Source organism: Salvelinus fontinalis, chromosome 30 (assembly GCF_029448725.1).
Source record: "Salvelinus fontinalis isolate EN_2023a chromosome 30, ASM2944872v1, whole genome shotgun sequence".
Lineage (NCBI taxonomy): Eukaryota > Metazoa > Chordata > Actinopteri > Salmoniformes > Salmonidae > Salvelinus > Salvelinus fontinalis.
Window position 1 is genome coordinate 34,233,153 of NC_074694.1, and position 14,010 is coordinate 34,247,162.

A 14,010-nucleotide genomic window follows, 5' to 3' on the forward strand; every position below is an offset into this window, starting at 1 on the left:
ACATGATTGTTATCATACATAATAAAGCTCATTCGCAAGCCTGAAATGTGCGCGTGTGTTATACTCACAGGTCAAAGACAAGGTAGTGAAAGCCTTCCTCCGAGATACTGTCATGTAGTCTCACTAGAGAAAGAAAGGAGAGAGGGTGGAGAAGAGGGAGAGAAAGAATTGTGAGATTTAAAAGTGGAATATTACAGGCTAGGGCTCAGTTTGTGATTCTAAATCTGACCTACTGTATGGTTTGTAAGGGTTCAAGGTGATGTAAAAGGTACATTTGCTGTGCAATAAGAAGCAGGTCGGCCCTGCAGCAAGTACAGTACATATCACTATCCCCGCGTCTCCTCTATCTGTCCCACTCTCTTTATCCAAAGTTTATAGAAGCACGGGCCAAATGAGAGGAGAGGGTGAGAGAGGGAGAAGTATAAAACAATTTGAACGAAAAGGGAGAGTGTGAGAAAAGGAAGGAGACCATGCCTGAGGGGCAGAGCAATCTGGGATACTGGGAAAAAAAAGAGGCAGAAAGAAGGTAGAGTGAGACATGATAGAGGGATACAAATGAAGAAGACAGCACAAAATTGTCATTGACTCATTGGTATGGCCTCATCCCGCTCTCATATTTTCGCTTCCTCTACATCCTTTGTTCTCTCCTCCTGGTCACCCCCCCCAACTGATTTCAACACTAATTATTATCCTCAAATCGATTACTGAAAATAAAACCAGTAGACAAACAAATACAGAGACTGACATCCAGACAGAGAGATATACACTCAGACATACAGATTGACAGACACACTTAGAAAAAAGGGTTCCAAAGGGTTCTTTGCAGAGGGATAAGGTTCTGCAGTGTATGTAATAGCATAACAGTTTAGTTATACAAGAATGACTGTCACTCACGGTTGCACAAAAAGAGCTGTGCACAAACCACGGCCCAAAATATTCTTAGTCACCGCCCCTACATTTGAATTACCACAACAACAAAAAAAGAGAACCCTTTTTCAACTGCAAAGAAGTAAAATATTGTAATTTGGTCAGCAGCCTGATTAACTTGTGTTCATACGACTTAGAAATTGAGAGTTCAGGCAAAAACGAAGTCTCCACCCTTGCAAAAGGGAAACTCACACGGGTGAAAATGACGGCTGTCAGTCGCACACTGGCGGTTGGTCCCTTAAACACACCGTGTTGTCAGCAAGCGAATGAACGTCAGACTGTCAATCGGTGCGATGAGTATTATACATAACGAAAAGCCCTTCAACGGTTCTTCGCAGTTAGAAAAAAATGTTTGGGTTATTTTACTGATAATTCAAATGTAGGGGCGGTGACTCAGAAAATTTTGGGCCGTGATTTGTGCACAGCTCTTTTTGTGCAAACGTGAGTGACAGTCATTCTTGTATAACTAAACTGTTAAGCAATTACATAGTGCTTTCGAAAATACCTTTACTTTTTCCATATTTGTTTTACGTTACAGCCTTTATCACATTTACATAAGTATTCAGACCCTTTACTCAGTACTTTGTTGAAGCACCTTCGGCAGCGATTACAGCCTCAAGTCTTCTTGGGAATAACGCGACAAGCTTGGCACACCAGTATTTGGGGAGTTTCTCCCTTTCTTCTCTGCAGATCCTCTCAAGCTCTGTCAGGTTGGATGGGGAGCGTCACTGCACAGCTATTTTTAGGTCTCTGAAGAGATTTTCGATGGGGTTAAAGTCCGGGCTCGGGCTGGGCCGCTCAGGACATTTAGAGACTTGTCAAAAGCCACTCCTGCATTGTCTTGGCTGTGTGCTTAGGGTTGTTGTCCTGTTAGAAGTAGAACCGTCGCCCAGTCTGAGGTCCTGAGCGCTCTGGAGCAGGTTTTCATCAAGGATGTCTGTACTTTGCTCCGTTCATCTTTCCCTCGATCCTGACTAGTCCCCCAGTCCTTGCCGCTGGAAAAACATCCCCACAGCATGATGCTTCACCATGCTTCATCGTAGGGATGGTATTGGCCAGGTGATGAACGGTGCCTGGTTTCCTCCAGACATGACGCTTGGCATTCAGGCCAAAGAGTTCAATCTTGGTTTCATCAGACCAGAAATTATTTTTTCGCGTGGTCAGAGTCCTTTAGATTCCTTTTGGCAAAAATCCAAGCGGGCTAAAGAGTGGCTTCCGTGTTGGTCACCCTACCATAAAGGGCTGATTGACAGAGTGCTTCGGAGATGGATGTCCTTCTGGAAGGTTCTCCCATCGCCACAGAGGAACTCTGGAGCTCTGTCAGAGGCCATCGGGTTCTTGGTCACCTCCCTGACCAAGGCCCTTCTACCCCAGATTGCTCAGTTTGGACGGGTGGCCAGCTCTAGGTAGAGTCTTGGTGGTTCCAAACGTCTTCCATTTAAGAATGCTGGAGGCCACGGTGTTCAACCTGCAGAAATTATACTGGTACCCTTCCCCAGATCTATGCAGACACAATCCTGTCTCGGAGCTCTACGGACAATTCCTTCGACCCCATGGCTTGATTTTTGCTTTGACATCCACGGTCAACGGTGGGACCTTAAATAGACAGGTGTGTGTCTTTCCAAATCATGTCCAATCAATTGAATTTACCACAGGTGGACTCCAATCAAGTTGTAGAAACATCAAGGATGATCAATGGAAACAGGATACACCTGAGCTCAATTCCGAGTCTCAGAGCAAAGGGTCTGTATACTTCGGTAAATACGGTATTTCAGTTTAATACTCTTGCAAACATTTCTAAAAACCTGTTTCGCTTTCTCGTTATGAGTTGTGTAGATAAAAAATTATAAAATACATTTTAGAATAAGGCTGTAACGTAACAAAATGTGGAAAAGGGTAAGGGGTCTGTATACTTTGCGAATGCATTGCATGACTATGTGATGGTGTCTTGTGAAAAACTCACGTATGGTCTTGGGTCAATTGAGGTCGTTTGACTAAGTAAGTGTTGTAACTAAAGCGGAACCCTTTTTTGGTGCCATATAGAATTTTTTTCTTTATGGTTCTTTATAGCACCATACAGGTTCCATTTAGAATTTCATGAGCATGGTTCTTTATAGAACCTTTAAAAAAAATCCATATGGCATCAAAAAGGGTTCTGCTATGGTCACAAGCCAAGAACCCTTATTTGGCACTATATAGAACCATTTGTTTTTAGTTTGTACCAAGACCCCTTTTCATCCGAAAAACAGTTTTTGGAAGAAAGGGTTATGTGATGATTCTTGGAAAGGCAAGAAGTATTATTTGGAAGGCAAGAAAGAGGTTCTACATAAAAACCTTCTGAATCCGTTTTTTTTTTTATTGTAGATATTTTTTATAGTGCTTAAACATTAGTGTTAAACTCCTCATATTAAAGTTTAAACAGGGAGGTAAAGTAATCTGCTAAGTTTAAAACGATAGGTGTGTGAATGTTTTAAACTGTACCAATGTTATGGGTATATATATATCTGGTATTCTGTTAATCATTTTACATATACAGTACTGGCAAAGTTGATATCTTTGCCATGATATCCGTCTTTAAATATTTTCTGTGATTTTATTGAGCAGAGAGTAGGAGAATAGAAGGGAGTCTGAGTGACCCAGCAGTGTATTGTTTGGTACACTACAAATTGGCCAGTGTAATGTGTCTAGTGTTGATCCAGGAGTTAATTTAACACTCAGGTGACTGCGTGGTGTTAGAGAACCCCAGTATTGGTGTGAATAACCAGAGTTGAGTGTAACTCATTTTTACTCTGAATTAGGGATGCAAATTTTGGTACATTTTGCTGCCGTCTAACTGACCCTAATTAAGCGGTCAACAAACAAAATTTTTCCAAACAGTAAAATGATCAACAGAGATCTGTATATAATGACGAGATGCTTATGTTTCCCCACTAACAATGGGAGTTGTCACTAGGTGCGAAGGCAAGCGACAAGGTTAAGCACATAGAAACGCATTGGGCTTATTTTGGCGAGAATGAAACCTCTCGCTTTGCCTCTTCCTCTCTGATACAATGCATGCATACAAGGACCGGACATTTTTCATTAAGAGCTTACTGGAAACACGCAACAATCCTAGTCAAAAGGCTATAGCCTATTATTGAACATGCAACTCCTGTAATGAAGCAACCAATAAAACGTCATTTTCAACCGTTTGCAAAAATGCAATTCGAGTTATACACTGTTCTAAACAGCACACCTAATGCGAGCAGTTGTGAGAGATAAATCTCTGTTAGAAACTTCTAAAGACGGGGAATCTAATAGCAGCAACTGGGATGTGTTGCTAATATATGACAAGGATTGTGCCTTTGGCTTCTGGACAACGAAAGAAAGTTGATATGAAAACAAATAGAACAGGAGAGAAACGCTGGTTAACGGCTGGAGGAAGTCTTTATAAAATAATTGCCTCCACATTTCTATGGTTGGATTTTGGCCAGGCTACTCTGAAGCAAAGGTAAGACATGTCTCATTATCTGAAGTAAACCGTTCACGTTTCAAACAATTATACTGCCTCAAGTTCACATTGTAAATTGGTGGGTGACACGCTGATAGTCAACGGTAGGCAGGCTATAGCCTATACACCCATAGGGCGAATGGAAGGCGTGCCTTAATTACAAGCAGAGATTGAGAAATAAAAATAGCTCCTTTTAAAAAATGGTGGCCACCAACGTTAACACACGATTGCATTTAGAATTGTTATTGGTTGCGCAATGACTAGGCTTATAAAAGCCGGTTTCAAAAACTCACAAGCAGCAATTTTATTCCACAAAATTATGCAAATGAATATATAGACTAATAAGCATGACAGGTCAAATGTGTTTTCAGCGACTAACGGATTAACGGGTAACATCCATACTCTGAATTGAGTAATACACTCAAAACCACATGCATTATCATATTACCCAGCATGCTCTATTGCAGGTTGATTTTCAGAATTGTTTCTTTCAATATCTTTTCTTTTGCATGTACAAGTTGAGTCATCTTATGATACAAAGATAAATAACAGATTTTTCTAATCCAATCTGTTAGCCGTTTTAATTATTAAACCCGTTACTGAGACAGTTGTTCCAGTTTAGATGATTTAAGTAGTCTCAGTAATCAATCTGCCCTCTCTGGCAGTCATTCTGAATGCAGGTTGCGGGTGATTAAAGGTAGTCAGCGAAACATTATTGCGATGCGCAAGATGCAAGACTTCGCTCTCACAGTCAAACACAGTATCTGACCAAGTGGAGAAGTTATTCATCGCGTTCCAACGCTTTCAGTCGTTGCAGAAATTGACGTACAACGTTGCTTACTTTGTGCATCTACATCATATCGCTGAATCTACATTTAAAAGTTCCAATTGTTGGATATCCTTACTTTGGCTGGAGTCCAAATGGAATTACACATCACTTTGCAAGCCAGCATGACGTGACTTGCAGGAGCTTCAGACCACTGTGTTAGGGTATAACTAGGCCTTCAAGGAACAGCCTTATATTATATGTAATGTAATGTCATAAAGAGTTTACTATGAAATATAAGCTGAAGGTTCTCTGTAGAACCCTTCATAGAGGGGTAGAACACTCTGCAAACGGTTCTACCAAGTACCAAAAAATATGTTATCTTATGGGGAAGTCAAAGAACCCCATATGGTTCTACTTTTAGCACCTTTAAGAGTGTAGAGAGATAGAGACAGAGACGACAAACCTATGTTGGAGTGTTTGAGAAGACGGCAGATGCGAGCCTCTCGATCCAGCTTCTGGTGATCTGAGGAGAAGACAAAAAAAAATAAAAAATTAAGTTAGGGAAGCTGATTTCACTTGACAGAGACAGAGACAGAGACAGACCGTTATATACACGACTGTATCAGATGTGTATGTTTGTGGAGGTTACTCGCAGCTCCAGCTGTGGGACATTGCTATGCCAGCACTTTGTCGAGCAGGGGACACATGATGAAATTGGAACACACACACCCCCGCCCCTCGTCGGCACTGTTAGCAAGGCGGTTGCGAGAGGTCAGAGGTAATCTGGGGTAAACCTAGCAACGGCATAGAGTGAGTCAGAAGTGTGACTGCTACAGGGCTCCAAAACAGAGGGAGAGCATGCACACAAACACAGCACTTATTTGCATTAATTCAATCTGAGTATTTGATATTGCAACACTGAATATCTTAAACTCAAGACCTGGCAATTTCATCATCTGAAACACTGTCAAACAAACACACTGCAATACACACCGATCCATCTTGCTCTTCACATTATACATTTCAGCCAAACAAATGCAGCACTCCTATACTGCTGCTAACCAGCCTTACATCCGAACACACAGTTCTCCCACCTTTCTACCCCCCCTCCCCCCATGCCTCCCTCTACTCCTTAAGCCTTCCACCTCCCCCATCACTGCTCTGCCTCCTTCCATTCCTGATTGCCTCTCTCCCCTTCCATCTTCCCCATTACCCCTCTCCTTTTTCTCCTCCCAATGTAGGCTATAGATTCTCTCTCACCCTTCTGCAAAGGGGAAAAAGTACAGAAACTTGTCTCATTTCCCTACTGGCGCATAGAGAGAGCGAGAGATAATTATATGAACTTTCCATTTGTAAAAAGAGGTGGGGCTGAGCGTAATTGCCAAAATATCATCACTGCGTTTATTTTTGACGGCATTTGGTGTTTCTGAATAAAACAGTTCCAAATATGCTTTATGGGTAGTGCATGGTAACAAATTAATTCTAAGTGGTTAATAGACTTTCTCCATTCTGACTGCATTAAACTGTTCAACCAAAAATAATTGGACAAGACTGACAGTGAAGTACTCCTATTTGTAGAACCTTGCATAGGAATCAAAATCCTTTTGAAGATGACTCAAACTCTGGTACTGAACCAATGGTTGCCATTTGCATAGTTATTTGTTCAATTCCAGCATTTCAATAAATGTCTTACTTTGCTACACTAATTTGTTAAAATGTACACACCGTTAGGTTCTTCTTTTGTCTTTGTATGCCTCTATTTGACAGAATAATTATTCTCCTCAGAAGGCATTTTTGCTTCAACTTGAGTTCTTACTTCCGCCACTAGGGGTAGTCAGATGATTTTCTGGGATCCATTTGGCAAGCCTTGCCCTCCAGAAGTTGTTAACTTGTTGTGTTAGCTAGCAGTCCTCAGTTGTAAGCAGTTTGATTTTTTTTTACTGGCGACAATCTTCTCAATCCTCTTTTAGAGTCATTAGTGAATTATTTAATGTAACATATGAAACAGTTAAATAGTTTAAAAAACTATTGTAAACGGTAAAGTAAAAATCCAATCTGGTCTGTGAATGAATGAATACCGGTATGTAGTTTACCACCCAGCCCTAGAAAAAGGATCACAACTTCCCATTGCATGTGTGGTGCGTGTTCAGCACGCCATACTACAGCTTTTGCTGATTCATTCGATTATTTCTTGACGTGTGCATGTATGGGCGTGCACAATGCATGTGTGTATGGCGGTAGTAGATGGGACAGAGAGTGCTGCAGGGTAACTCATTACTGGCACTTCCTGCTGTTCTCTAATTGGCCATCTGCTCCACCGGGGGGCGGGCCTATAGCCATGTTACATCAGGGAGAGAAGGAGAGGCAAGACACACACACACCACTAGCCCGCCTCAGATTATGACGGTGTTTAGCGGAGCTTTAAGAGACTTATTACCCATGGGGCAGTGCGCTAGGTCAAACAGGCCCAATGGTGCTAAAAACGACACTTAAATCCTTAAATCCTACCAGGCACACTGCCACCGGTGTGTACACACTACGTATAGACGGGTTGCCTGACGTCGTCACAAAAACAATGGCCGTGCAACGCAAAGGCACTAGGCTCCGTGTTGATTCTGGACGGTCAGATAGCTAGCAACGATGACAAGAAGCTGACGTGGTGAATCTTAGGTAGCTCGTCGTATCTTGTTATTGATTACATGTCTTGTTTTGACTCATGTCACGTCTACGCTAATATGGCTCAAATTCACTAGCTAGCTAACCAAGAACTGTAATGATGTATTTGAGAGACAAGGGCTCATTGTGAAAGTGTATTCACTTTTCCAATATTCATTGAGAGGAAATATAGCTGACATGGTGTGAACAATCCTTTGATTCTAAGCCTACCCCGTCTGTTTTCCCCTAAGGGTTGCGCACGCATCGGTTTTGTTGCTAAACAACCCAACCATCTATGGCTATTCCTCTAATCTCCAAATTTTCCCCTTCTCACTATTCCTCCTCCTCCCTACACCCTCTGTCTGCATCTCCCTCCACCATTCCTCTCTGTCTCTAGACACAGATCACTGCAAGACTGTCGGAGTCCCTCCCATCCTGACCCACACACACACACATTTAAATGCTGTGCAAAGCTTAGCAATTGACTGCTACCATGAAAAGCCTATAGATATTGCTGAACCTAGATTGTTTCAGAATACCAAATACCTTCCCTAATGTCACACTATTAACACACACGCAGGCACACACGCACAGAGAACGAAGGGGCTAACAGGGAGGTGTGTGTGATCCGTGGGTTCTTAGACCAAATATATATCTCATCAGGGGCTAACTGGATTAGCCTCGATACTGACCAATCCGCTAGCTACTGGCGGGTGGGAGGAAATGAGAGAGAGCAGGAGGGGTATCGAGAAAACGGGTATGAAGCAAAAAGCCAGGACTGCTCAAATTGAACAGAAAAAAAAAAAGAGCGGGCGAGCGAGAATGCGTGTTGACTGCAGAGGAGGGCAGCTCTGAGCTGAGGCAGTACACAGTCCCCAGACACACTGTCTATGTGTGTGTGAGAGAGAGAGAGGTCTGTATGCTGAGAAAAGTCGTGGCCCCGTATGCCTACAGCCCACAGTGGAGCTCGGCCTCCTTGGTAAACATATTTACCACATAACCTACCAACCCCTCCCCCCACACAATCTCAGAACCAAGATCTTGAGTATGCAGAATATTTTATCAAAGTTAGAATGTCTGATAACATTTGCCACAAGAGATTACATAAACATGACACATTAGCTACTTGTGGTCAACTCTCAAGACATCTCTGACAGTCACCAATTTGTACAGCAGATCACTGACAGCTCACAGGGATGAACATTGCCGCCCCCCCCCCCACAAATCTACCACTGACCGCTCTTTCTCTCTGTCTGTGTGTGTGTGTGTGTGTGTGTGTGTGTGTGTGTGTGTGTGTGTGTGTGTGTATTACCTCTGGCTGAGAGTTTCTTGGTGTTGATAATTTTGGCAGCAAACTCCTGACCTGATGACTTCTTCACACATCTGCGCACCACTGAGAACGCTCCCCTGAAAACAAGGCAAGCAATGATCAGTTCTGGGTCGGGGGGGGGTTTGACATTTAGTATACTAATGCCCAGGCAAACACACAAACAAATACACAACACACACACACAGAAGGGTTGGCCATCAACACTGATACACAGCATGGAGCCATAAAAATGAAATTGACAGTGTATTGCAAGGCTCTCCAACCCTGTTCCTGGAGAGCTACCATTCTGTAGGTTCACTTCAACCCTAATCTAGCACAACTGATTCTAATAATTAGCTGGTTGATAAGCTGAACCAGGTTAGTTACAACTGGGGTTGGAACGAAAACATACAGGAAGGTAGCGCTCCCGGAACAGGGTTGGACACCCAGATTGCAGAGCTCTCTTTCTCAAATACAGGTCTACAGCACCGCTGGTTGTTCCTTCCCCTCTAATCAGGTACTGATCCAGCTCTACGACACCGAGGTCATGTTCAGTCGGCACAAGAACATTTTTCAAAATAGATTGAACCGAAAAAGGTAGGCTACTATCGGATGTAGTCCAATAAGAAAATACATTTTTGTTTCCCGTTGCAAAGTTTGCTATTTTGTTCCCTACTGAACACATCCCTGGTGAGCAAGCGGACTTTGTTTAATTAATGGCATTAGATTGGTCAATAAATCAACTAACTACTAGGTAGGCCTAGTAGAGAAAACCAATAGTAGTGCAGACCAGGATCAGACTGGCTGTAGTGTACACGAAAGTCTAGACACCAGTACTAGTGTATGTACAGTACCAGTCAAAAGTTTGGACACCTACTCATTCAAGTTTTTTTTTTTTTAAATGTACCATTTTCTACATTGTAGAATAGAAGCCATCAACTATGAAATAGCACATAAGGAATCATGTAGTAACCAAAAAAAAGTGTTCAATCCAATCATATTTTATAATGGAAATTCATAAAAAGTAGCCACCCTTTGCACACTCTTGGCATTCTCTCAAGCAGCTTTTAAACATGTTTATGTCACCTTTACTTAACCAGGGAGGTCAGTTGAGAACAAATTCTCATTTACAACTGCGAACTGGCCAAGATAAAGCAAAGCAGTGCGACACAAACACAGAGTTAAACATGGAATAAACAAACGTACAGTCAATAACACAATAGAAAAGTCTATATACAGTGTGTGCAAAATAAGTAAGATTAGGGAGGTAAGGCAATAGGCCAAAGTGGTTAAATAATTACAATTTAGCAATTAAAACACTGGAGTGATCGATGTGCAGAAGATGAATGTGCACGAGGTAGTCACCTGGAATGCATTTCAATTAACAGGTGCACCTTGTTAAGTCCATATTATGGCAAGAACAGCTCAAATAAGCAAAGAGAAACGAACAGTCCATCATTACTTTAAGACATGAAGTTCAATCAAGATGGAAAATTAAGAACTTCGAAAGTTTCTTCAAGTGCAGTCGCAAAAACCATCAAGCGCTATGATGAAACTGGCTCTCATGAGGACCGCCACAGGAAAGGAAGAACCCGAGGTACCTCTGCTGCAGAGGATAAGTTCATTAGTTAACTGTACCTCAGAAACTGCAGCCCAAATAAATGCTTGAGAGTTCAAGTAACAGACATCTCAATATCAACTGTTCAGAGGAGACCGTGTGAATTAGGCCTTCATGGTCGAATTGCTACAAAGAAACCACTACTGAAGGACATCAATAAGAAGAAGAAACTTGCTTGGGCCAAGGCCAAGAAACATGAGCAATGAACATTACACCGGTGGAAATCTGTCTTCAGATTTTTGGTCCCAACCACCATGTCTGTGAGATGCAGAGTCGGTGAATGGATGATCTCTGCATGCGTGGTTCCCACCGTGAAGCACATGATGGTGTGGGGGTGCTTTGCTGGTGACACTGTCAGTAATTTATTTTATTTTATTCAAGGCACACAACCAGAATGTCTACCACAGCATTCTGCAGCAATTCACCAACCCATCTGGTTTGCACTTAGTGTGACTATCACTTGTTTTTCCACAGGATAATGACACCTCCAGGCTGTGTAAGGGATATTTGACCAAGAAAGAGTGAAGATGATGTTTCAGATGATCTGTCCTCCACAATGACATGACCTCAACCCAATTGAGATGGTTTGGGATGAGTTGGACCACAGATTGAAGGAACAGCATTTGTGGGAACTCCTTCAAGACTGTTGTAAAAGCATTCCTCATTAAGTTGTTTCAGAGAATGCCAAGAGCGTGCAAAGCTGTCATCAAAGGGTGGCTACTTTGAAGAATCTCAAATATTTTGATTTGTTTAACACTTTAGTTACCACATGATTCCATGTGTTATTTCATAGTTGACATTTTTACTATTATTCTACAATGTAGAAAAGCGTTTTTTTTTTAAATAAAGAAAAACCCTTGAAAGAGTAGATGTCTCCAAACTTGACTGGTACTGTAGAACAGAGCAAGGATGGCCAACTCTCTCCTGGACTGCTACTGGGTGAGCATGCTTCTGCGCCAACCATGCTCGATCACACAGCAGCTCAGTCTTGATTAGGATACAAGCTAGTTAAATGTAACAGGTGTGTTAGAACAGAGCTGGGACCAGGTTAAACCCTGCCGACCCAAGCCAGTAGCCCTCCAGGAGGGTTGGCCACACCTAAATCAGAGGACAAACAGAAGCAGGTTTAACTACTCTCCCAGCTCTCACTGGAAACAGCCACTCTGTAGCCCAACATCTACCTGTGTTCGTGCTACAGTATCTGGGTAGCTCAGTTAGTATAGAATGATGAACAACACCAGATGTGGGTTTGATTCCCACTGGGGCCACCGATAAGAAATGTGCGCAGTACCTTTAGATCAAATCTGCTAAATGGCATATGTTTATAGCTATATTATAATAGTATGTACCAAGAGGTCTGGGCCTTTATGGCAGTGTGCCCAACTCTGGTGGTTCTTCCTAGATGACTAGACTGTTTATGTTGATCATGATAAGAGTAGCATACATGTCAGAGAAGCAACTGTTCTACATACATTGCTATCTGAACGTTTCACAACGTTGAACTACTCAACGCGGCCCAGGTGTGTGAACTGATAAACCAATCATGGATCAATAGAATGCCAGAGAGAGACGCCCAGACACTGCGACTCTACCCAGGGTCTGGGGCTAAAGAGTTAGGAATAGAAAACAACCATCATCAGAGTCGAGAGGATCGAGCCACCGACAAATGCCCATAATAATAATAAAACGTCCCGGTTCTCTCAGAAAAAAAAAGCCATCGAGATTCTGAGAAACCGCATCACGCTCACCCTTGCACTTTTAAGCCACAGCGACATAGCGTGTGTTAGGAGGCTTATAATGCTACTTATGGCATTTATATTTACGGCTGTTGTATGAAGGCGTGCAGGGTTTTACATAATGTGCAAACAATTTCGCTTTGGGAGGAGGCCTGTGGGCTATAACTATAGATCTATGTTCGACACATCAGATGCAGACTTATACACAGCTAGCTAAAACCGCAGTTTAGACAAATGACCTAATATTGTTCAACCACAGACAGCTAGTTATCATACATGCTAACATTCAGCACAGTCAAACAGGCTGCTAACGCAACGTGCCGTGCCAGCAAATGTCAGTGTTTTCGCTCAAACGCTTCCTGCCTGGCAATTTTCAGCAGACCAAAAGACAAGACGTTGACACACTAACGTTTTTAGCTAGTTTGTTAGCTAGTTGTGCTATCGCATATACACACAACGTGCATTAAATACATACATTGTAAACTCTGTCCCTAACCTACGACACGCAAGCTAGCTGCCTTCTGTCAACATCAGCAAAAGACAATAGGGTCAAGTTATCGCAGCTAGCTAGTTGGCTAAAGAAGGAGCGAGTTAGCATACGGGGGTGGGGAGTAGGAAAGACAGACAGCAAGGCACTGTGCATTAGCAAGCTAACGTTAGCAAACGGCGACAGTCGCTTACTTCCCAAGCTCCTCGTAGAGTTGGTATTCATCTGTAAAGCGTGTGGATGTAACGATAGTAGTAGCCATGGCTGAGCGGGAGGGAAAGGGTCTCCAAGCCTCGGTCAGGGTACGGCAGGCTGGGTTTAGGGGAGGACTGTCACCCTCCTGTACTAGCTACGGCACTGACAGGCTGGAAGAAAGAGAGCGAGAAGGGAGGGGTTGCCAGAGACAGAGCCACGCGAGATGTGAGCAGGGTTTTTGAGCAGAGTCATGTAAATCAGAGCGGGGCAGTATTCGGTGATTCAGCGGTTCGCGAGCTCTAACAAGACGTTTGAAGACTTAACAACATTCCTCTCCTGCCTTGATTTGGGTGCAACCCAATACAAGGAAGGTGTTCTTAATATTTCGTACACTCAGTACAAAATATGAAGGATTCAAATTCAAATGTTACAAAAATCTACACATCCTTAAAAATGAACACAAAACATCACAAACTGATAAACACAAAAACACAGTTTTACATTCAAATAGCCAACATTTGACAAGCTTAAGAGTATCAACTCATGTAATTACTTTATTTTTCTTACTGACCTTATTATTCAATGTGGTAAAGTTATTTAATTTAAACCTTTAAAAAAATGGAATGATATTGTTCCTAATTTCATTTTATAGATGTAATATTTAGCAAGAATTAAACAAATGAATCACATGCTGTTCGTTAGTGGAGAATCTTGGATTATCAAACATAAAAAGAACATCATAAACTTGCAGATGGATGTCTTTACCAAATCTTTTTCCCAAGTCCAGGTGAATGTCTACCCATAAAATAATTACATGCTCTGTA

General features: G+C 42.3%; 1 protein-coding gene across 6 annotated transcripts in view; it reads right to left on the reverse strand.

The window, feature by feature from the left end:
• The window catches only part of LOC129829078 (calcium/calmodulin-dependent protein kinase type II subunit gamma-like), a 37,303-nt gene extending 23,910 nt beyond the window's left edge, over nucleotides 1–13,393 (reverse strand). For 2 of the 6 annotated variants that reach the window (XM_055890554.1, XM_055890553.1), the window contains exons 1-4: nucleotides 13,186–13,393; nucleotides 9,154–9,248; nucleotides 5,650–5,709; nucleotides 69–123 (exon numbers count right to left, since the gene is read on the reverse strand). In XM_055890554.1, coding sequence (XP_055746529.1) covers nucleotides 69–123; nucleotides 5,650–5,709; nucleotides 9,154–9,248; nucleotides 13,186–13,253 — 278 coding nt within the window. In that variant the 5' untranslated portion in view covers nucleotides 13,254–13,393. The remainder of the gene's footprint in view (nucleotides 1–68; nucleotides 124–5,649; nucleotides 5,710–9,153; nucleotides 9,249–13,185) is intronic. The other 4 variants (XM_055890557.1, XM_055890556.1, XM_055890558.1 and 1 more) reach the window with 2 other exon arrangements.
• Nucleotides 13,394–14,010: the final 617 nt, after the last annotated feature.